General features: G+C 50.6%; 1 protein-coding gene across 1 annotated transcript; it reads right to left on the bottom strand.

Moving 5' to 3' along the window:
* Window positions 1-1,640: 1,640 nt before the first annotated feature.
* xirp2a (xin actin binding repeat containing 2a) lies at window positions 1,641-22,522 on the bottom strand. The gene is made up of 9 exons (XM_062447581.1): window positions 22,274-22,522; window positions 18,248-18,411; window positions 15,288-15,419; window positions 13,920-14,012; window positions 13,176-13,245; window positions 12,736-12,842; window positions 2,592-12,309; window positions 1,985-2,118; window positions 1,641-1,779 (listed from the first exon to the last, which is right to left on the bottom strand). The coding sequence occupies exons 2-8, from the start codon at window positions 18,299-18,301 to the stop codon at window positions 2,024-2,026; spliced, it is 10,269 nt and encodes a 3,422-aa protein (XP_062303565.1). The 5' UTR covers window positions 18,302-18,411; window positions 22,274-22,522; the 3' UTR covers window positions 1,641-1,779; window positions 1,985-2,023.
* Between the last annotated feature and the right edge of the window lie 2,509 nt (window positions 22,523-25,031).

Raw genomic sequence — 25,031 nt, 5'->3', positions numbered from 1 at the left:
CCGTGTGCACAGACATCAGATATGTCTGTAGCCCCGTGTGCACAGACATCAGATATGTCTGTAGCGCTGTGTGCACAGACATCAGATGTGTCTGTAGCCCCGTGTGCACAGACATCAGATATGTCTGTAGCGCTGTGTGCACAGACATCAGATGTGTCTGTAGCCCCGTGTGCACAGACGTCAGATGTGTCTGTAGCGCTGTGTGCACAGACATCAGATGTGTCTGTAGCCCCGTGTGCACAGACATCAGATGTGTCTGTAGCCCCGTGTGCACAGACGTCAGAGGCTAAGCAGACAGTCCGTCTGTGCCCCTCCTTATCAGCACCGATGCTTGACTCCATGCCGAAATCCAAAAGGTCGTCCAGCATCGACACAAGAGGCCTCTCACTGCCAGGCCGACTAAGGATATCAGCCTGGAAATCCGCTAGCAGGCAGGAGCTGTTATCAAACCCAGCAAATATGTCATCCAGTAAACTCGGGCTTACAGTCGCTGGTTCCGATTGGAAAGCGAACGCGCTCTGATCTGCCCCTCCGAAGAAATCAGTAACTGTAAGGTCGGCTATGGCTTCTGTACATTGGGCACCCGCCAGCACAAAAGCATCTTCCTCCTGTGCCAGTAGTAGAACATTGGTTGGCATCCAGCTGGTTCCTGCCTCCCCGTCGCCCATGCCTTCCCTGGCAGGGGGTTCTCTGAAGGGCAGTGCCAGATCTTTCTCCTCAGGTTTTTCATCAGAGAATACTTTCAAAAGGGTTTCATGATCAGATAGCAGATGGCTGTTGCTGTTGTTATTGTTGTTGTTATTTGTGTTATTACGTGTGTTTGCATTCACTGCCTGCTCGACTGCGGTTTCCTCATCTATTACCGTGACCTTCACACTCTCTCCGCCTTCTCTATTATTTCCTTCGCTCTTCTCCTCCTCTTCTCCTCCCCCTGCACTTTCCCTCTCGCCTTCATGTCCATTTAATATCACGTTCTCTGGCATGCGCTCACCTTGCTCTTCAACCTTCTCTGTCACATTGACGCTTTCCACAACTACTTCCTCCGCAACCTCACTTATCTCTTTCACTTCCTGTTCCTGATTTACCGGTGTTGCAGCCTCTGTACCGCTACCTGACCCTTTGATATCTTCTGTGGGAGTGACAGCCTGCGTTTCAGGTTCTGTCGGAGTGGCCACTGTCTCCTGAGGTGTCTGTTCAGCCTTCTCAGTTACATCCCCACTGTCTAGGAAGGTGACATGTTCCTGACGGCCATTTTGTGCGTTCTCTGTCGGGGCGTCTGTGTGTTGTGATGAGTGATCTGGAGGCGGTTGTTTTTGCTCCTCTGCTTCTGCCTGTTGGGGCGTGTCTTGAGGGGGCGTGTCCTGAGGGGGCATGTCCTGAGGGGGCCATGACGGCTTGGCCAGCTTCACCTCCTCCTCCGGTGTGACGGGTTTCTTCTGAGTGTCGGTTTGAGGGGGCCATACAACAGAGATCTTACTGCCAGGCTTTCTGTTTTCCTCCCCTGATTTGTTCGTTTGCGTGTGCTGTGGGACTGTTGCCTCTATCTTGGTCGAAGCAGCACTGCTCCCGACTGTGGAATTTCCGGAATAAACCTTCTTCTCGGTAGACGGGGATGTTAATTTTGTGTTTTCTACTAAATTCAGTTGGTTCTTATCACTCCAGAGGTCTTTGTGTGGTTTCTGTCCAAATCCCTCATCATAATTTCCTTTGGACTTGAACAGCTGTTTGAAATGTGGCTTGCAGTACATTCGTCCATGGAGAGAGGCATAGGTGCCAAGGCTATGAAAGATGAAAGTAAAAAAAATATATATATTTATCAAGTACATGATGTAAAGGCAGTGAAGCCAAACACATTTTTCTATACTGTTGTAACATGTATATCTATGATGTTTATATAACATGTAGATCTATACTGTATACTGTTCATATGATATGTAGATCCATACTGTTTAAATATGAGTTGTTAATGAAGTTAAAGTTTCACCTTAGTTTACCACTGCAGTGCTCACAGCGGAAGCAGTTTTTATGGAAGTTTTGTTTGTCTGCGATCAGTGACTCCATGGGATACACCCTCTTCCTGCACGCTGTGCACAGTTCGGACTCTGGAACTCGTGTTTTCTGCAAAAACAACAACGCTTGGTCCTTTTTTGACAAAAATATAATATAATATAATAAAACTCATAACTGATTTAGTTATAGAAAAACACACACACCATTTTTCTTTTCACTTTCAGTAATTAATCCATGTTAAAAACCCATCTTTATGCACTGTGCTCTCAATAATCTGTGTGTGAAAACATAAAATGCAAACCCCTGTAGGCTCACTGCATATTAGAATGCACTCATGCTGTTTGCACGGGTGCTTGACTGTCAGCACCCGTGAGATAAGTCCCCTAAGAGGTTTTTAGTGTCTGTTAGGGGGAAATAAAAGAACAAAGGAAATGCAGAGAGAGAAAAATGGAAAAACACGGATGTTAATGCACGAATCTGAAGAGCTGTTAGCATTTTCAACACAAACCCTTTAAAAAAAATAAACGTTTCACACACCATCACTCTGTATTAGTGTCCTCATGCCGCGCATCCTGGTTTACCCGTGACCACCATCTCTTGCTGCCTTGTGACCACCTGCGACGACCTCTGCTCGGAGGTGCTGAAGCCCAAGTTCTGGAACATGCTCTGGCTCTCGGCCCAAGACTGATGGAAGGTCTTCAGCATGTCTTCGGTGGAGTCTTCGGGCGGAGCGGGCAGATCAGAAGCGTTCCCCCTGACCACGTCTGCGTACGACGGGGGGCTGAGGCGAGCCGTAGCGTTCTCGCCGTGCTCCCCCTCCTCGCTCCGCGCCCCGCCACGCGCCACGCCGTAGAACTGCCCGGTCGCAGACTTTGCCTCGGAGTAGCCGGTCTGCTCTGAGCACTCGGACTCCCTCCTCTCCTGTCTGCTGCGCAGCTCCCTGGCGGCCTGGGAAGTGTGGTCGCCCGTCTCGAAGACGTCCTTGATCGCCTTGATGTTGAACGCGGGCATTTCCTCCGTTTTGGGTGTTTTGGGTTCGGCCTCCGTGTCCTCCGCGTCGCTCCCCAGTCTCTCCGTGATCACGATGGGATCTTTCCTCGCGTAGACTTTCAGTTGCGGGGATTCAAATTTATTGACCAGCTTTGACAGATCGACCCTTGGGAGCTCCACCTTCAGCACGTCCTCGTTCACCCCGTGGACAGACTCTTCCGTGTCTGGACCCAGGCGCTCAGGGATTTCGATGGGGTCCTTCCGCATGTACATCTTGTTTACCTCCGCCTTCTGCGCCTCCTCGAAGAACTCCTTCTTGTCCCGCACGGTGAGCATGGAGTCCACCATCTGGGTCACGTCCATGGTTGTCTCCTCCAGTGTCTCCGTCCAGATCTCTCTCTCCTCCAGCTCCTCTCGCTCGGCTGCCAGCTCAGAGAAGAACTCTGGAGGGGGCATGGGAGGGCGCGGGGCCACGGGAGGGGGCGGGGTCATGTGAGGAGGCAAGGCCACGGGAGGGGGCGGGGTCATGTGAGGAGGCAGGGCCACGGGAGGGGGCGGGGTCATGTGAGGAGGCAGGGCCACGGGAGGGGGCGGGGTCATGTGAGGAGGCAGGGCCACGGGAGGGGGCGGGGTCATGGACGGAGGAGGGGTCATGCCCTGGGAAAGCCTGGCGGTGGTGTCCTTCATCTTGGCCAGCTTGGCGGAGCGTCCGAGGGTGGGGGAGGGGGAGGCCCCGCTGAAGCGGGAGGTGGGGGTGTCCGTCCTGCGAATGGGGGGAGGCGGGGTCGCGGCCGACTTCAACGACAGCGGAGGTGACGGTGTCACCCTGAGGGGGGAGTCAGTGCGCCTGGCTGATTCGATGCTGATGAAGGTGGGTGACGGAGTTCGGATCCGGATGGAGGGGGAGGGGACTCTGGGGTCGACGGTCTCCACCAGCTCTTGCTTTTTGATCTGAGTTGTCGTCCTCTCGCTGACTGCTCTCTTCTGGGTTTCCACTTTAGACGAGCCGATGCTTATCTTAGAAATCTTGGCGACCTGGAGAACTTTCTTCTCGGGCGTGGTCTCAGTTTGGGGCTTTTTCTCAGCTGCTATGTTTCTTTCCAGAGACATGAGCTTTGTTTGGGCGAGGTTTCTCACACAGATAATGATCTCTTTAAGCTTTTTCTTGTTGTGCTCGCTAGCAGACTGGGCCATTTTCTGTCTGTCGTCAGATCCTATCAGCCAGTCTGGGACTTCTCCTAGGACTGCCTTGATGGATTGCGACTCGATTTTGCCAGGCGCTCCTTGAATCACCTTTAATTGAAATAACAGCTTCTGCACTAATTGACATCTCTCTGCATCTGTGAGTTCCACAGAAGCTGCAGCTGTCTGATTCAGATTTACTTCGACCGAGACAGCCTTTGACTCTCCCGTAACCCTCTCTTGAATCTGCGGGGTTCTGCTCGCGTCTGCTCTTTGCTGATGAGAAGATTTGGCCTGCTGCTTGGCTATGAGGACTGCCTCTTGTTTCAATGTGCTCTGATGAACCACTTTTTCAGTGATTATTGTCTCCTCGTGCACTTGGCTGTGTTCTGAATGTGTCCCCTGGTGAGTGTGGGAGATAGTCGTTTGTCCCTGTCCTTGGGGTCGTTCCACACAAGCATTTTTTTTGTCTTTAGTCAAAGGGGCAACTTTAATTGATGATGGCTGCCTTGTGACTTGCTCTTTCTTTGAAATCTGTTTGGCTTTTTTCATTTGAACCTCCAGTTTAGTTTCCGTTACTGCCGGAGTTGTTTCGATATCTGCAGTTTTTTCATGTTTTACATTCGTCTCTTCCTTCACATCAGTTCTCTCTGAACCACCGCTTGTTGCTTTGCTTTCCTGAGCCAGCCTGGTCTCGCTCTTACTCTCCATATCTGTTTTCTGCAAGTGTATTTCACTCTTGACTACATGGAGATCTTTGTGCCCACCTTCAGCTTTCTCTGCTTTCATCTCTGCGGGCATTTTAAATGTTTTCACCTTGAAACTAGGTGTAACTTTAGGTATTCTAGTGGGCTGTGAGGGTGTTTTTTTCCCCTCCTGCTTGAGGGAGACATTAGCATGCTTTGTCTCCTCGGCTTTTGGTGGAGGAGCAGATTGGCTTTGAAGATTTCTATTTTCCTGGACAGTGCTCAGTGTGGAGGTAACAGAGTGTGAACTGGCTTTCATCGAACTCTGCTGTTCAACTACAGACGTCGTAATCCGATTCGAGCCAGACTGGACTTTCATGTTGGATTCAGGAGGAGGCTGGGCTGGTGATACTGACACAGCTTCCTGCTTGGCAGAAGAGACCTCCTGACTCTTTTTAGAGGCTTCAAACGAGGCAAGTTGTTTTTCTGAAAAGGTCATAGAAGAGTTAGCGGCAACGTGCTTTTTATCAGAGGCAATATTTGTAGATTCGGTTGTTGATTTCTTTCTCGCCCCAGAAATCAAGGGCTTGTTCAAGGGGATTTCGGAGGGGGGTCTCTTAGTCTGGGCCTCATGTGAAGCTTTGCTCATGCTTGCCGTCGTTTTAACTTCCTCTTGCTTCTCTTGTGTTGATTCCACGATCACCTCCGTCCTCTCCGCTTGCTGCGCTGAGGAGACTCCATCTCCACTGGAGGTCACCGTCGATGCCTGCATCTGGATATTAGTCGGTGGGGAAGTTGGAGTTGTTACTTTGTTAGTCTCTAACTCCTCTCTTTGCTGGCGGAATCGCTCCTCCGCAAGCATGAGGGGGGTTTTGAACTTGCGGGCGTACGGCCGAGGTTTAGCCGCAGGGGCGGGCTCAGGTGAGGGAGGGATTTTGAGATGGGGGACGAAAACTTTTTTCGGAGGCCGCGGCAAATCCTCTTGTGTCGGTTTTGCCAAAGGGGTCACCGAGGGCACCTTAGCCGAGGACACAGCTGTGGTTTCAGACTGAACCTGCGTGTCTACGGCTTCTGCCTGCTGTGACATTTCCGTCTTGGCCTCCTGGGTTTTAGTTACCTCCTTGTACTCAGTCTCAGTTACTACTGGCTGTGCAGGTGGAGGAGGAGGGGGTGTTGCTGTACGTTGCTTTTTCTGCCATTTAGGTTTGACCTGTATAGGCTGTTTGGGAGGCTCAGGCTCGGGGATTTTGAATAAAGGCCTGCCTGTGGCTTTCCTCTCCTTGTCAGGGGGTGGAGGGGGTGGAGCGGTCTTGGGCATGGCGTTAAGCTCCTGCTGTGAGGGTGGTGGAGGGAGGAAGTCTTGGCCTGCCATCAGGGTGGTGGGCGGAGGTGGGGGAGGAGGGAAGAATTCAGGCTCCGACTTGAGGCATTCCTCTGGGGGTGGAGGGGGCGGGGGAGGGAGGTCGCTGTCCTGTCTCGCGAGCAGGGGGGGAGATGTGGGAGAAAGCAGGCCTCCGGATTCTGGGGATGGAGGTGGAGGGAGAGAGAGCTCTGATTCGGAGGGTGGCGGGGGAGACGTCGGAGGAGGGGGGAAGTGGATCTCTGGCTTCGCTTTTTTAATAAAACCTTTTCCCTTAGTTTCAAGACTGCGATAATCCGTCTTTTGCGTTTTTACTTCTGTTTTTAGGTTTTTGACACTTTGCTTTTGTGTGATGTTCTTGTGCTCTTGTGTGATGGTCTTGTGCTCTTGTGTGATATTCTTGTGCTCTTGTGTGATATTCTTGTGCTCTTGTGTGATGGTCTTGTGCTCTTGTGTGATATTCTTGTGCTCTTGTGTGATATTCTTGTGCTCCTGTGTGATATTCTTGTGCTCCTGTGTGATATTCTTGTGCTCCTGTGTGATATTCTTGTGCTCTTGTGTGATATTCTTGTGCTCTTGTGTGATATTCTTGTGCTCCTGTGTGATGGTCTTGTGCTCTATCACCATGGCCTGGGTCTCCCTGACAGCCTTTTTTCCCTGTGTCTGTTTCTCAACCACATTTGTCTTTGATGTGCTTTGCACCCCCTCTGCTACATTCATTTCTATAACAGACTTGTTTTCAGACATCTTTTTTCCATCCATGTTTTTCTTCTTTATGATCATAGGCTTAGGAGGAGGAGGAGGTATTTTCTGTTTCGCATGCTGTTGGTCTTTAACATTCATATGTTGTGAATCCTCAGTTGTGTTGACTGTTTTGACTGCAGTCTCAGAACAATCATCCTGGGTTACGGTCTTGCTTTTCGTTGATTTGCTCTCCACATGCCTGTGTGCGGAGCTCTGAGATTCAGTGCTCTGAGACAGGTTCTTCACAGCAGGTGCTGGATTGACTGCTTCCCCCTCAGTCTTCTGAGCCGCATGCGAGCATTTATGCTCTGCTGGCTGTGCTGGATTTCTTGCCGTCGCTCTGCCCTTCTTGGGAGGATACATGCGTTTAGGGTTAGAATACTGCTTTCTTTGCATCAGACACTTTATGGTCCTCTGGACGTCTCCTTTCAACACCTGCTCTCTCTCCGCCTGCGCTTGTTCCTGCCCTTCGTACAAGGATTTTATGGAGGTCTTCACGTCTCCCTCGGTGCTGCCCCTGCGCTGCATGCGCGGGGAGGTTGAGGGTTCGAGCAACAGCTGAATTGTCCCTCTCACATCCCCCTGTTCACTCACTTGGTGTTGGAAAACCTTTTTCTCCGTCGAGGCCTCTTGCAGACTCTGCAGCGCGGTGTGAATGTCCCCTCTGACTACCTCCTCCCTCTCCACCTCTTTCACAGATTGTTTGGCCTCCTCCAGGGACTTAAGGGTGCCCTTGATGTCACCCGGCACTAAATCTTCCACTGTGACTTCTGTTTTGGTCGTGACAGACTTCTCCAGCGACTGAAGTGCCCCTCTGATGTCACCACGGACGATCTCTGGCTTCTCCATCTCCTTGGCCTGGTGTTGGGCCTCCTCCAGAGACCGCAGAGCAGTTGGGATATCTCCCTTCACCACCTCCTCCTTCTCCACCTCCACTCTCTGGTTGATAGCTTGAGTGAGCGAGTCCAGGGCTCCTCTCAGATCCCCCTTCACAATCTCCTCTTTCTGCAGGTTGGTCAGAGAAAGAGCTGATTGGGTCATGAACACCTTCACGGTGCTGTGGACGTCCCCGGGGACAATGTCGTCCTCTGCCACGGTGCGTCCAATCTGCTGTTGGTTTCTTGTCAGTGTGAGTTTGGTTTCAAAAACGTCCCCTCCAATGATCTTTTCCTTCTCTCTCTTTTCCGGGGTCTCGTTGGGTTCGAACTGAAGCTGTTTGAGGTAATCTAAAGCCCCTGACTCAATACAGGTGGAATAAAAGCTGACGTTACCCCTCTCTGTGTCTCCTACTTTGATCTTTTTGGAGTCCTCTGACCCCGGGTTGGACAGGAGCCTGTGAAGAGTCCCTCTTACGTTTCCCTGAACAACATCCTCCCTTTCAAGGCCTGCCCCGTCTTCTTTATTGAGCAGGGAGTAGATGGTCATCCTCACATCCCCCTTTTCATCTTCCTGAATGAGAATCCCTCGTTTGGACGAGCCCTCTTCACGGAGCAGGTTGTTTATGGCCTCTTGAATATCCCCTCGTATGATTTCCTCCTTCTCCGCAGAGACTCCCTTCTCCTGGGTGAACAGCTGCTTCACTGTGGTGTTGATGTTTCCTCTTTCCTCCTTGTCGACGACGATGCCCTTCTCAGTGCTCTCCCGTCGGTTCAGGAGATTCATCATGATGTTGTTCAGATCCCCCCTGATGATCTCCTCTCTTTGGATCTCTGGGGCGTCTTGATTCAGGAGCTTAAACTTCGCCATCCTCACGTCCCCTATCTCGTCAGCCTCGATGAGGATCCCCTGGGAATCCACCATTTTCTGACAGTACAGCTCCTCCAGAGTGCTTTTGATGCTCTTCCCCATTATTTTAGTCTTCTCCACGCTGCTGTCGTTGAACTCGTGGAACGGAGTGCTTTCAAAAAGCCACGTTGTGGTTTTAACGTCAGCCGCTGGGATCTCCTCACGCGTGGCAACCGTCTCTGTCCCGTCTGACTCTTTGATTCTGTCGAGGGGCTCCTTTTCGAACAGCCACACGGACTGCTTCACGTCTCCTTTCATCACTTCCTCCTTCGTCACCTTCTCCATTTCTTCATACTCGGATCCCCCTGCGTGGATCTTGTCGATCGTGCGCGTTTCGAACATCCACGTGGCGCTCCTGACATCGCCTTTCTGGATCTCGCTCACGCTGACGGTCCTCACGTACTTCTGGGACGTATCGTCACATTCAAAGCGTTGTTTGTTCGTTCTGACATCGCCTCCCTGAATGTCCTCGACGGTCTTAGTCTGCACTTTCATGTCCTCGGATATTTCATCCAGAGGTTGCGTTTCAAACCTCCAACGCGCGGAGCTGACGTCACCCTTGTTGATGCCCTCCTCCGTCACAGCTTTGATCACGTAGACCTCTTCTGTGTCCCGTATTGAGTCCAGAGGTTTGGTCTCAAACAGCCAGCGAGCCCCCACAACATCTCCCCTCATGATTTCTTCTTTGGTGACAGTGGTCACCTCGTGATAGTGTCCTTCCTTGTCACAAATGGCATAAAGTGGCTGGGTTTCAAACAGCATGGTGTAGTTTTTCACATCCCCTCGCTCAATCTCATCTCTGATGATGCTGGTGAGGTTGGAAATCTCCGTCTCAGTGGATTCCTTCTGAATTTGATCCAGGGAGTACGTCTCGAAAATGAAGCGGCCTTTGTCGACATTCCCCCCCTGGACGTCGGTGACCGTGCGGGTGTCCCTGCCCTCCTCTGGGTTCTCCCTGATGGCGTCAATCGGTTGGTTCTCGAACAGCCACGTGCAGTTCACCACATTTCCTTTCTGGATGTCGTCAGCCTTAAGAGTCTTCAGCTTCTGCATGGTCTCCTCCGAGGTGGAGGTCATGATGTCTGACGAACGGTTTTCGAAGACGTACTTCATCCTGGAGACGTCCCCGGACTCGATGTCGATCTTGGTCAATCTCCTGAAGGAGCTGGCGTCCTCGCCTGTGATGTTGTCCAGGTTCTCCGTCTCGAACAGGAAGCGAGCGAGCCGGACGTCCTTCCCGTGGACGTCCTCCTGGTTCACCGTGCACGTTCTCAGCATCGTCTGGGACTCCGACTCTGTGTGGTCACGGATGTTGTCGAGCGTCTGGGTCTCGAAGAGCCACGTGCACGTTTTGACGTCTCCTTTCTGGACCTCCTGAACCTCGCTTTCGTTCTTCACTTCCGCCTTTTCGTACAGGACATCCATGGGCTGAGTCTCAAACAGCCACCGGCAGGTCTTCACGTCGCCTTTCTCGATTTTCACACCCTTCTTAGTCTCCTTGTGTTTTTCCCCTTCAGTGTGACTGAAAGATTTGATGGCGTCAAGAGATTGCGTTTCAAACAACCACTTAGCTGTTTTGACGTCACCGGATTCGATTTCCTCTTTCGATATACCTTTTATGATCTGGAATTTGTTGATGCTCTCGTCAAATTCATCGATGGGACGAGTTTCAAACATCCACCTGCAGCTTCTGACGTCTCCTTTCACGATTTCTTCACGTCGCACGGTTTTAACTTCGTGGTAGTGACCCGAGCTATCTTGCATTGCGTACGTGGGAGTGGATTCAAACAGAACCTTGTTGGTTTTCACAGACCCACTTGTAACACCTTCAACTTGTATTCTCTGAGTCCCCTCACATTTGCTCAAATCCAGAGTCTCGAACCTTTCCTTGTAATTCGAAACGTCCCCTTTGTCAAGAGCTTCGATGTTCACAGTCCTTGTGATCTCTTTCCTCTCCTCCCTTATGTTCTCCAGGGGCTGGCTTTCGAAAACCCACTTCTGGTGTCTGACGTCACCTCTCTCGTCCTCCGCTGCCACAGTCTTTTGGAGTTTGCCCACTTCAGGCAGATCCTTCAGGTTCTCCATCGGCACTGTCTCAAACAGATGTTTTGCTGAGCGCACATCCCCTCCCACAATCTCCTCAGAGGGCAAAGGCCTGGCGTTGGCATCGTCCTTCAGAGAGTCCATCGGCTGCGTCTCAAACACCAGACACTGCTTCCTCACGTCCGCCCCGATGACGTCCTCCCGCCGTGTCCTGGACATCTCCCACTCCTCGTCTTTAATGGAGTCCAGGGTCTTGGTCTCGAACAGCCACCTGCCCCTGTTCACTCCCCCCTGAGGGTGGTCCTCCATAGAGACGCCGCAGATGAGCTTGACCATGGCAGGGTCCTTGTTGATCATGTCCAGAGGCTGGGTCTCAAACAGCCAGCGGGAGGTCTTCACGTCCCCCTTCGCCGTCTCCTCCCTCCGGATGGTGGTGATCTCCAACATCTGGCCGGAGTCTCCCCGGATGACACACATCGGGTACGTTTCAAACATCCTCGTGGTCGTCTTCACCTCTCCTTTGATCTCCTCCAGTTCCGACTTCAGGTTTAGGAAGCGGCTCTCGTCGATGGTCTCGGTCTGGCTCAGTGAGTCCAGGTGCTGCGTTTCAAACAGGTACCTGGCGGTTTTCACGTCCCCTCCCGTGATGTCCTTGGTGAACACGACCTCCATGGTCTGTTCGTCCTCCTGGTAGATCTTGTTCATGCTGTCCAGCGGCTGGGTCTCGAACAGCCAGGTGGCGGTCCGGACGTCTCCCCTGGCCAGCTCTGCCTGCTTCCCAGTCAGGTCCGTGGGATCAGGGGTCTCTGTTCCCAGGGCATCCATGGGCTGGGTCTCGAACATCCACGTGGCGTACCTGACGTCCTTCCCGGCAATGATCTCATGCTGGGCGATGTTCTTCGTGTCATTTTCATCCGGGGTGTCGTCCTTGATGGAGTCCAGCGGCTTGTTCTCGAACATCCAGCGCATGGACTGCACCTCGCCTTTCAGGATCTCGTCCCACTCCAGGTACTCTCGCTCGGGGCTCATGCATTTACCGGGGCTGCTCCCGTTGTTCTCGAACACGTAGCAGGCCTGCTGAAAGTCCCCGCTCACTTCCTCCTCGCTGTCCAGGTGAGAGATGTCTCTCTCTGTGACATCGCTAAAGAAGTCCCTCTCCAGGTTGTCGCGGACCTCTGGGTGGACGTGTTTGCAGAGCCGCTTCAGCTCCTTGTAGCTCTTCTGCTTGTTCAGCTGCTCCTTGGTCATGGCATACTTCTGCTGGGAGGCCTGGAGGTGGGACTGCAGGGAGGAGGAGTGCTCGAGGATATCTTCCGGCACCTGCTCTAGGTCTGGGGGAGAAGCTGGGAAGTGTTCCATGCTCTCGTAAGCTACGGCTGAGGCAGAGGCAGAGGCAGAGACGGATGAAGAGGCAGCAGCTGTCCTTGTAGCGGACAAACTTTCATAGCTGGATTCCTGGGAGGACTGGGTGACTGGTGCCCACTGAAACTGGTTGAAGTCCAGATCAATCTGTGTGTGTGTTGTTGATGTTAATGTGGCAGAAATGGAAAGTAGGGACAGAAGAGGACAGTGAGGAAAGAGAGAAAGTGTCGACCAAAAGTAATCAGAATTGAAGTGCCACGAGGTGCGTACTTTATAAGCCTCTTTTAAAATGCTGAAAAACTAATTTTGAGGAGAGAACTGAGGGGAAAATAGTGTTGTTGCAGTAAAGCAGAGCATATAGGAAAAAGAAGAGGATTAAAGAGAATAATTGTTCTCTGAACTCAGATTCAGAATGACTGCTAATGTGACACTGTTTGATCCAATCCCACTTAATGACTAATGATTTAATGATGAAACCTGCATCACTGTGTTGATTGTGACCTTGTAGAATGCCACAGATGAATGCTAATGTTTCAAAAATCTCAGGAACCGCCAAACATCGATCATCATTACCTTAATTTGCTTGCTTGGTGCAGCATCCTCAATCGTCTTTTCATACTGCTGCTTCAAAGCTTGAGTGGAGACTTTTGGCAAATCCTCCCTTCCAATGACCCTGACCACTGCAGAGGGGAAACGTTGGTCTCGTTACACACGCTTGGAAGCACGAACAAATTAAAAGAAATTGTATTGTTTCGTTAATAAACTATCTGTGTTTTTTTATATATTTGAAACTGAAGTAGCAATATATCAGCTCTCTGGGTGCCAAGACTAGATTTGGCGGCTCTGAAAGCACAACCATCTGCAGCTTCCTTCAGTTCCACACCCCGTCCCTACTTTAGACCAGTGGGAGTGTTCATGCAGATATCCAGCGATTATTAATGCACAATACACATGTAGGAGGGTGTTACAAATTGCAATATGAAAGAACTAGATGAAATGGTTTTATACTCAACCTGTTTCATCATAATGGTCGTCATAACCGGAGGCCACATTCATATGCTGGACTCTTTGATCATGAGTCATCTGTTAGGAGGAAAAAGGTAACTGGTTTTCACAATGGTTGTTTTGCAGCAGTGACCTCAAACTGTTCTCTTATCAAAGTTACTTGAAAATTCCCAGAACTATGTTGTTCATTCACCACAGTCCGTCCAATCAATTTGAAACATGACGTTAGTGTACTTTGAATTCCTTAATTCTTTACAACATAAAATGACTAAATCATCCTGTCTGGAGCATTGAGATATTTAAGATGTTTGATGTAACATATGGACAATAAATCTTCTATATACAGACATGCTAGCTATATTGTATGCTATGATTCTGGAGTTAATAAGGTGCTGTCTCTCTTAGGCTACTGTATAAAACATGTTATGCATGTTTGCTTTGGTACAGCCTTGTGGATACACAGTGAAGTATTGACTAGATACAAGCCTGTTGGTAAGGCTTAAAACGTCCCTTGGGAAGAGACACAAAGAAGATAATTAAAGTGTGCTGTGTTCAAAAACTATTTGCAAATATTATTCTGTATGTCATTGATTTTGTAGCTGTACTCTGCACCATGACAACACAGTTGAATCTAAACCAACCTAATCCATGTCTGGGAAACTGGGCCTTAGAGTCAAGAGTTGAAGCAGCATCGTTGAAACCTTCTGCTTGTAAAAAATGTCAGTACAAATAAAGTTTGATTTGATTCTTACCTGCTGATCATGATGGGCGGTCACCTGCTGGTCGCCAGGGACGACCTCTCTGATGCTGGTCCTCACCACTACCTCTGATGAGCTGGACATTTCCTGAAGAGAAGAACACTCTGGTCATGACAACTACACATCAATCTAGCAGATGCTTTCCCTCAGGGGGGATTCAAACCTGTGACCTTTTGACCTGCGGTCAAATGCTGTACCACTGAACTATAGCCATCTCCTCAGACACACAGACAGACGGGCAGATACTCATTTACTCATTTACATTGTTTGTTTGTTTTGGAATAAGGCTTGAACGATACAAGCATTGGCAGGGTATCTGCATTTTAAACCGTCTCCACAGATCTGTACCACATCAACAAAGCCGTTTCACTCACTGTGCAGTTTGTCTTAACGTTTCACAGGCGTGATCCGCTTCCTTACAATGTGTCAGACACTTAAAGATAGAGTGCCTAAGTTTCACCTCAGGAACAACACGCAACAAAATCCTCTCCTACATCGCACCTCCCTGTCTCTATAATTCAGTACTACATTTACATTACATTTAGTCATTTAGCAGACCCTCTTATCCAGAGCGACTTACAGTAAGTACAGGGACATTCCCCCCGAGGCAAGTAGGGTGAAGTGCCTTGCCCAAGGACACAGCGTCATTTTGCACGGTCGGGAATCGAACTGGCAACCTTCTGATTAATAGCTCGATTCCCTAACCGCTCAGCCACCTGACCCCCCTGTATTCCCCTGGGTAGGGCTTCCCTGGATGACTGTAACCTGTTTTCTAGCTTGGCTAAGTAGATCAGCCAGTGAGCTCAAGTGAGATTCCTACACGCATCTTGCATGCAGACTCATTTCACACCTTTAGCCTACCGACTCTCCCACAGTCTCTCGCCCACGGAAGGAAGCTGACTGTTGCCTCGGAGATATGAACTCCTCAACTTCTGTTTCCCGAAAACAGAAAGGCTTCAAAGGAACTCAAAGTTTGTCATCTGATTAAACTAAACGAGGGGGAAAACGCTCATCAGAGGCGGGTCCAGCTGTGTCTGTTTTCCAACAGCATCGTTAGAGGAAATCAGTTTAGCAGATTTGCACCTTTTTTTCTTATGGGTGGGATGTTATGATGTGTGTGTGTTTGTGTATATGCGTATGTCTGTGTGGGTACCTGTCTATATGTGTGCTTCTGGCTGCGGTATGTGTGTGTGTGCATGTGTGCGTAGAGCATGTCTGTCTGTGTGTGTCTGCGAGCAGGGTGTGTGTGTGGGTGTGTGCGAGCAGGGTGTGTGTGTGTCTGTGTGTGTCTGCAAGCAGGGTGTGTGTGTGTCTGCGAGCAGGGTGTGTGTGTCTGCGAGCAGGGTGTGTGTGTGTCCATACCTGGACGGTTCTCTGCTGGTAGTGGACGTGTGTGACGGCGCTCTGAGAGGAAGCGGAGACCTTGTGAGTCTCAAACTGCTTCTTCACGCTGGCCAGCCCCCCAGGCAGCGAACATGCCTCCTCCTCCATCACCTGCGTCCAGGACAAGACGGCTCCGTTAAACCCCAGGTGCTGCCCCTACCTCCGCCCACACGCACCTCCTGAAACACGCACCTCCCCCAACACGCACCTCCCCCAACACTCACCTCCCCCAACACTCACCTCCGCCAACACTCACCTCCCCCCACACGCACCTCCCCCAACATGCACCTCCCCCCACACGCTTCCCCGCCCACACACACGCTAAAAGCAGGATGGTCTGTATTTTGGGGGGTTGTTGCGGGAGACGTCCATCTGTGGAGTCATTTGCACACTTGATCAAGATCCTGTGTTTAACTGAGGCTGTGTGTGATGAGGGGTGGTTCTCCTCCTGGAGCAGGGCTTGTGACAGTGATGTAGTTATGGCTCTACCCCATCTGGTTGTGTTCTGGCTGTCTGGTTTTCCTAATATGGAGGTGGAAGTTTCCAGAAATGATCTTGTAGGTATGAAGCTGTCTCTCCCTTCTAACCTGTATGACTCCTGTCTTGCACGACCCGGATGTCTAAAACAGCATTTGAGTGTAACATGGTGGAAACCTCTAAATGTTTTGACTTCTGTATGACTTCTGACTGAAACGAATCCCGAAGCTTAACCGAAGCAAAGTATTCTCCCAACACTGTGTGATCATAGATACTCAGCCACTGGCTGTTACAGACCCCGTCGTCACGAGCGACAGCTGGACGGTTTCTGATGAAACATTCCCCGTCCAGATTTCGTCTGGCACCCAGACTGGCTGCTCGTCCCGACCCGTGTCCATGGGACCTGGAAGCCCCTCCCCTCAGCTGTCACCTGGCACCACACAGGGGTCAACTGAGGTCACGACCTCTGGCCTGCGTTAGTGACCTTTGACCTGCGTTAATGACCGACCAGGCAGCTGAGGAACAGCGCAGTGCTGCAATCAACTTGTTCTCTTAAACGATCTATAGCCAGGCTGAATAGCTTTTCACAAATTAAAGGACCCTAATCGTAATTCACAAATTGACAGTTGGAAGTTGCCAGAGATGGGAAGTAACAAATTACAAATACTTTGTTACTGTACTTTAATTGTAATTGTATTTTTTTTTTTAAGGTAAAAAAAAAAAATGAGGGGGGGGGTTACAAAATATTTGCGAAAAGAAAGTTTGGAAAAAAGGTTTCAAAGGTGGAGCCGCAACTCAACCAATAAACACAATTTCGAAAAGGTTTCCGTGATGTTACTAAATATTAAATGCAGGGATTTTATAACAAAAGATTCTAAATCAAACCTGGACTGCAGTAGAAGCACAGCCTCTGCATCTAAACGCCCAGAAAACAGAAATCTGCAAACTGACGTTTCAATTAGCATCTGATGGTGAAGAAGCCTCAGTGCAACAGAGCAGATCCCAGAACTGAGATGGAGAGAGAAGCGTCTAAGAGCCTGAAGCACTTTCAGCATCAACATCTTAATGAACTAACCTGTATTAGCAGCCATCCCTGTGCATTTACATTTACATTTAGTCATTTAGCAGACACTCTTATCCAGAGCGACTTACAGTAAGTACAGAGACATTCCCCCGAGGCAAGTAGGGTGAAGTGCCTTGCCCAAGGACACAACGTCAGTTGGCATGACCGGGAATCGAACTGGCAACCTTCGGATTACTAGTCCGACTCCCTCACCGCTCAGCCACCTGACTCCCACATTCCACAGCCCAGGAGCCACTGCTCGGAATGATCCATCCCCTCTGGTTTTAAAATGACCAACTGTTCCTCCTCTCGTCCTGCTTGACTGTGGCAGCAGATTCACTAGCATGGTAGCAGATTCACTAGCATGGTAGCTGATTCACTAGCATGGTAGCAGATTCACGAGCATGGTAGCAGATTCACTAGCATGGTAGCTGATTCAACGTCATTTTTTTTGGCACGGCCGGGGAATCGAACTGGCAACCTTCAGATTACTAGCCCGCTTCCCTCACCGCTCAGCCACCTGACTCCCCAGTCTTAATGACGGGCAGCAGAGGCTGCTTTTCTCTGTTTAGTTTCTCTCAAATAGGAGGACATTGTTGTCCCCAATCGCTATGTGCTGTACATTTGAACCGCAGTAACTGAAACCTCCTCACTGTTTTACTACAGTGACTGAGTGTTTTTACTGGATGGAGGGTCGGTCTCCCTCATCTGAGACCATCGCCCCCTTACCTCCAGCCCCCCCTTCCAGCCCCCCAACCCCCCTTACCCCAGCCCCCCCTTCCAGCCCCCCAACCCCCCTTACCTCCAGCCCCCCCCTCCAGCCCCCCAACCCCCCTTACCTCCAGCCCCCCCCTCCAGCCCCCCAACTCCCCTTACCTCCAGCCCCCCCTCCAGCCCCCCAAACCCCCTTACCTCCAGCCCCCCCTCCAGCCCCCCAACCCCCCTTACCTCCAGCCCCCCCTCCAGCCCCCCAACCCCCCTTACCTCCAGCCCCCCCTTCCAGCCCCCCAACCCCCCTTACCCCAGCCCCCCCTTCCAGCCCCCCAACCCCCCTTACCTCCAGCCCCCCCCTCCAGCCCCCCAACCCCCCTTACCTCCAGCCCCCCCCTCCAGCCCCCCAACCCCCCTTACCTCCAGCCCCCCCTCCAGCCCCCCAACCCCCCTTACCTCCAGCCCCCCCTTCCAGCCCCCCAACCCCCCTTACCCCAGCCCCCCCTTCCAGCCCCCCAACCCCCCTTACCTCCAGCCCCCCCCTCCAGCCCCCTTACCTCCAGCCCCCCCTCCAGCCCCCCAACCCCCCTTACCTCCAGCCCCCCCTCCAGCCCCCCAACCCCCCTTACCTCCAGACCCCCCCTCAAGCCTCCCCAGCCCCTCCCTCAACAGCCTCCCCCCTCCTCACCCCCGTAGCTGAGCTGGGCTCTCTCTTGGTCACTGCAGCCTGGTACAGGGCCATGCGCTCTTTCAGGGAGATGAGCTCTGCCTCTTCTCCAAGGTCAGCTTCGTTTCCCGGGCTCTGCCCCTCCTCTGGACGATCTGCCCGCCAACCACCTGGACTGCCTGCAGCTACTCACACACACACACACACACACACACACACACACAAACGTACACACACACACACACTCACACACACACACACACACACACACACACACACACACACACACACACACACAAACGTACACACACACACACACTCACACACACACACACACACACACACACACAAACGTACACACACACACACACACAAACGTACACACAAACAAATGTCAGGACACTGTTCTGTTTATTGTTCATGTGTGTGTCAGTGAGTGTGTGTGTGTCAGTGTGTGTGTCAGTGAGTGTGTGTGTGTCAGTGTGTGTGTCAGTGAGTGTGTGTGCTCTGTGTTCATAGTCCCTCATAACTTATGCATGATGTTAAATGCAGGATTTATATGAAAGAAGCCAACCTATCTCTGCTGGTATTTTGATATTTACAGTGTTCTCATTATACACTAAACTGAGTCTTATGGCATCATACAAGCTGGCACGTGCTTCCAAGAAACTAATTGGTCTTTAGAGAAGTTTTCAAAATATCCTTTGTATCAATCAGTTCCTGGAAACAAATACATGGTCACATGGAAGGGACATGAGGTCTATGTTTAGACACGGACAAGAAATACATTTAGTAGAGTACAGCATTTTTATACCTCATTGTTCACTGAAGACAGACACACAATTCAATTTGATAAACTGCACGTACTGCAACGTACGTAATTGTATCAAGGGACCTCCTTCCACAAAGAACAAAGTAAAATATTTTTCCTCAAACTGAAAAGCTAAATCACATAAATCCTACAGTGTGTAGCAATAAAAGTACTGATTATCTAATAGGGGCTTGACCACAGTAAAAATACCATCAGCCACTGAGAGCTTGCCGTATATCTGTGGACTGTTCTGGAAGATGTCCATCTATCCTTTAGACAGACTCACTATGTCCACAGAGGGACAAGATCACTCACCCGCCAAACGAGAGCCTCTCACCGATTGGTCAGCGCATGCTCGGTGGACGTCCAATTAGAGATGCCTATTGATTTCTATCTGACGATAGGATCATTAAGGCAGAAAGAGCCTCATCTACCCAGGTCCTGAGCACCCCCCACCGTGACCCCTCTGGCGTCGGAGCGCCAACAACACGCTGGGCTCAAAGGGGGACGGAAACCCAAACTGACTTTCTCTCATTACCAGCTTTCGCCATCACCTTTTGGCTTTTAAAAAGTCAGCCGATCCTCGAATAGCTCGGTCGATGTTTATTTGTTCCTGGGTCACATAAACGTAAAACATGATCTGGTGAAGTCTTTAAGCACATCTGCTGACATCAACAGATGATCAACGTGTTTCATATAGGTCACGACTGACTGGTGTTTCGTATGTAGCATCACACGTCATCCTTTTTATAGTATTGTTGAGGTTGTGTCTGAAACAATGTGCTGGATTGGTTCACTGTTCAGGGGACATGAATGTTCCTGGAAATGTTCTCGACGCTTGGCACGCTTGGCATCGCGTACAGAAATATCCAGCTCTCTTGTTTTAGAACATCTACAAATACAGAACTCGTTTTTTACGTCCTATTCCTGGAATCGGTAGGTTGTCCTAAGTGGACGGGTCTGTCGGTTCAAGTCCACAAACACTGGTCCAAGGCTTATCTTTGTCTGGCGAACCATGTGACGAAATCGCGTTGTCATGAATCCGACACTATTTTAGTTTCTACTCTGCAGTCGGCATATCCGGGTAAACCAATCGCCTCTCAGAAGCAGCAGAAGGGCGGATGACGGACCAGCACAGCAACAACCGAAAATAAACAGGGTTTTACCCGACATCCCATAAACCCAGACCAGACACCCGACACCACGGGTCTCGTGTAACGCAACGCTCGTTCGACACAGGGATGTAAAGATAATGTCCTCATTCATCACGGGGGGGAGAGGGCCTCACGTCATGGGCGGAGTCTGTCACGTCATGGGCGGAGTCTGTCAGTGGGGCAGGATCACTGTAATGTCACCCAACAGTGACAACAGTCCTGGGGTATGTTAGGAGGCCATGGAATGGGGAATGTGGAGCTTGCGTAGCACGGAGGTAAGCTAAGTGGGGCCTCAGCAAGGAGCTCTCGCAACATAAAATCCCTCCTTTTAATAACCCAGCCTGTCTGACGAGTCCTGTTTCCTTGAGAGGGAGATGAAAGGTGTGTGTGTGTCAGTCTGTATGGTTTGGCGTGTACGTGTGTGTGTGTTTGTGTGTACACTTGCGTGTTGTCTATAAAGAGAGGTCAAGCACAATGACTCCTCTCATAAGACTGCATATCTCTGCAGGCTTTAAAAGGCCTCTTCTCTCGAGAACAGCTACTCACCGTTGTTTAATTAGTGATTTTAAACGGCTTTCAGAGATGATAACGCACTCAAATGGCTTACCGGTTAGGACGCTGTAATCTATAAGCAGCTTAGAGCTTGTTTGCATTTCGATATTGCCATCAGAGAAGCACGGAGGGCTACTCGCTGGAGGGCATGTGTGCTCTTGCTTGGCGTCCCTTACAGAGAGAGCCTGTGTGTGGCAGCGTGTGTTTAAACCCCCCAGACCCAGGATCAGGCCCGGCCTCTCTCCTCCAGGGATTACCTCTTAATCTCTGACCTGCGGGACCGCAAGGCTTTCAGCCGCCTCCGGCCAGGCAGGGACGGGGAGGTCAGGAGACGGAGATGGAGGGATGGAGAGGGGGGGATGGAGGGAGACAGGGAGGGGTGGAGGGAGACAGGGAGGGGTGGAGAGGGGTGGAGGGAGGGAGACAGGGAGGGGTGGAGAGGGGTGGAGGGAGGGAGACAGGGAGGGGTAGAGAGGGGTGGAGGGAGGGAGACAGGGAGGGGTGGAGGGAGGGAGACAGGGAGGGGTGGAGAGGGGTGGAGGGAGGGAGACAGGGAGGGGTGGAGGGAGGGAGACAGGGAGGGGTGGAGAGGGGTGGAGGGAGGGAGACAGGGAGGGGTGGAGGGAGGGAGACAGGGAGGGGTGGACAGGGGTGGAGGGAGGGAAGGAGGGAAAGGAAGACAGGAGTGTGAGACAGCAGGGGACGGGTGGAGGGAGGGGGCGAGGAAGGGGAAATGCACGGCTCTGCAGCGATGGCAAACCAAGCCCGAGGGCGGCAGTGACCCCACTGTCACTTCCTGCTACATCGTTTCCTGTAAATATCTGTAGGGTTTCGCCGTGTTGCTATCTAGCTAGTCTCTGTGGAACAACCTGGTCCTGAGGTGAGCTTTGGAGCAAAACACCGGTGTCCAGTGACGGCTTCTGCCTAGACACACATCTGTGTTTTCCCCTCAGCCTGCCCTCTGGCTGCGGGGAAGGACTAGTGCATCAACTTAATCCCTTATTCTAGTCCAGGCTGGCTTGGATTTTTGGCTGACAAGGGCTGAAAAGCAGCCAAAAAGTCTAACGCAGCTAATTGAAATGTCAGTTCCGAAGGGGTATTTTTTTCTTCAAAGCGGCAAAAAGGAAAAACAGAGGATTATTAGGCTGTCTGACGGATCAGGAGGAGAAGCCAGAGGATGACCCTGGTGTGTCTCTCAGTGCAAATGTTTTAAAAAGACAGAGCTGTGGAGGTACCGGCACCCCTTCTGCATGCTAAACACTTCGTCTACACAGAAACACGACACACACAACCCAGACCATCAGACCTCAAACCCTCTGTGAATCTGTACTTTACTAACCACACTCCAAACATGAAACACACCACAAACCCCCGACACGCTATCCATCTGAAGCCGCTGCTCATTCAGAGACTGGCCACTCTCAGAGCACCTTGGATCTTGGTTTTGCCGAGTCATTCAACATCATCAGTCGACCCACACTCACAGCTCACTGGGCCCATCTGTCACCGCAGGGACAGCGACCCTCTTACCTTATGTCCTCCCTCGACGCCTCAGTCCACTGCCGTGAATATGTATTAAAGTTCAGCACGTAAAGGTTTGTATCAGAAGACGATAGAATCCCAGGAAAAGGAAAGGTCTTGGGTCTCCCCTGGAGGGTTAGGAGGGGCTTGGTCACCAGGTCTGAACCCAGGGAGAGAAGCAGGAGTTGGGGATGAGAGACAGACGTTTGGAGACCAGCTCCAGGAGTGAAGGCTAGCACTGCTATGGGCTCTGGCAGACAGGGACAGCTGATTTTATTTTAGATCCCCCCCCCCTCTCGATCCCCCCAAAGACGGAGCTGAGGTGGAGGGCGTAGGGGGTGAGAGGGAAACGGGGGCTTTTTTTAGACAAGGTACCCCACATGCTCTTAACCTTATGTCACAGGAACCTAACAGTCTATGACGCCTGCCTCTCCCCAGAGGTCAGAGAGGAGCGTGGATACACACTCTGGACATCCACGTGTTTAGAGACATTTTGCATATTTGTATATCGTCAAGGAAAACATTGTGTTCCGCTCTGCTAGTGCTGAAAAGTACGTCAAGTCTCTTGGGGGCTCGTCGATTGAATCGCAAGCAAACTGGAAGCTCTCAATAATGAAGGGTGGTGGTTTGAACACGAGCGAGGCGAGGACATTGGGGGAGATTGGACAGAGGGCACCTGCGTTCTGGGTAGCACTGCGGGCGCCCTCATCCCAGATGGAGATTCTGATGCCAGATGGACAGGAGTGCTAAACACAGCCAGGCTGCCTCTCACATCTGGAGCCCTGCAAACACAACACCGAGATGTGTGTGTGTGTGTCATTGTCTGTGTGTGTGTGTGCATGTGTACGTATGAGTGTGATATGGGTGTGTGTTTCTTTGTGTGTTGCATGTGTGTGTTTGTGCATGTGTGTGGTGTGGGTGTGTATTAGCTTGTATGCGTTTATCAGTGTGTGTGTGTGTTACCTATTTTTTCAACATAGAGTTTCTCGATAAATCCACTCTACAGTTATTTCTGAGAGGGGTGTTATAGAATGAGTGAACATACACTGAATGCACTCAGGCATGGATAAATAAACCAGACATACTGACAGCTGAATTATAAGCAGGTGGCCCACTAGATGGCAGGTACGTCCAGCAGCCTTCTGTCACACTGCTGCTGGCTCAGGTCAGGTGACTCAGGTCAGGTGACACAGCCAGCTCTCTCCAGTCACTCACACCAATGTTTCCACAACTGTTTCTTTGTTTCTAAATCGATTGAGCTCTCGCCCCCCCCCCCCCCACCACTACCTCTCTCTCTCCTGTCTCTTCATCTCTCTCGCCCCTCTCTCTCTGTCTCTCTCCATCTCTCTCGCCCCCCTCTCTCTCTCCTGTTTCTTCATCTCTCTCGCCCCTCTCTCTGTCTCTCGTCCTATTTGTCTGTTTTCCCTCCACTCATCTTTCTCTCACTCTTCCTTTCACCCTGAGACACCTTCACCAACCTTGGCCTTGTCTCTTTTACACCACTCCAGTGAGTCAGAGTGAGTCAGGGAGTCAGTCAGGGAGTCACTCAGTTAATGAGTCAGAGTCAGTCAATGAGTAGGTGGGTCAGCCAGTCAACCAGCAAAGCCATACACATCACAAATCCTGATAGAGGTGAGAGCTAACATATATACTGTTTTTGTAACCCCTGCCTCTAACAGTCTGCCTCCCAGCACTGCTGCCCTGACTCTAACCCTGCCTCCCTGTCCTGCTGGGACCCACCCTCACGCTCAGTCAAACAGAGAGCAAGCGTTATTATTTCCTGGAACAGAAAGGGCTCGATGAGAGGGCTCGATGAGAGCGCTCCTTGGAGCGTCGGTGGCGCGACGAGCAGAGCAGAGCAGAGCCCCACCGGGTTATCTGCCTGCTGGGAAACATGCACTCAGCCTGATAATCTCCCTGAAATTGCACATGGATTTCCTGTTCTGTGTGTGTGTGAAGTAAACAAACCTCCCTGGAATATGGGTGTGAAACAGCAGATGACGTCCAGCTCAGGTGTGAGGCTGTGGTCTTCACCCCGGTGGTCAGGAAACTCGACCGTAAATTAAAATTCACTGATTTAAGATGTTTCCTTCTTCATTTATCTATCTGTGCCCGCTGAATCAATTCGCTAGCATTTAATGTTGAGGATTTATGTTTGCTGCGGGTGGTTGGTAAGAGCACAGGCCTGGGTTTGTGTGAATGCTTCAAGACTCCAAATGGGATTATTCCACACTGAAAAATCAGTACTCCGCTTTAATCGAAGTTGAGATGGCTCAATACACCTTAATTAAGAATCACTTGATTATTGATTTCCATTTTAACCCTCGTGCTGCCTTCGGGTCACATGACCCAAAGGTTCATAACGAACCATCGTTGTGTTTACCCAATTTTACCCAATACAAAAACAAATAAAAATAATTTTCTTTTAACCTTCGCAATGTGGGGGGTCTGAGACAGCCCAACGGTTAAAAGAAAATGCTTCACTTTGTTTTTGTATGCGGTAAAGTTGTCGCAATACGACGGTGGGTCACAATGACTGATGGGTCAGAACGACCCGAAGATAACACAAGGGTTAAACAGACTTTTATCCAATTATTTTGGATCCACAAAATCTTTTTGGAAATCTGAAATGGAAAATCATTACAAAAACATTTTGAAAAAAACAAACAAAAAAAACACACAAACAATTCTAAAGAATTGTGTTAAAAAAAGTTTGGTTCAGTTTCTGCTCAGAATGTTTCAGCCACAATAACTGTTCTATTGTTCT

The sequence above is a fragment of the Osmerus eperlanus genome, chromosome 21, assembly GCF_963692335.1.
Source record: "Osmerus eperlanus chromosome 21, fOsmEpe2.1, whole genome shotgun sequence".
NCBI classification, from domain to species: Eukaryota; Metazoa; Chordata; class Actinopteri; order Osmeriformes; family Osmeridae; genus Osmerus; species Osmerus eperlanus.
Note: the sequence above shows the minus strand (reverse complement) of the source record. Positions and strands in the feature narration are given on the sequence as shown.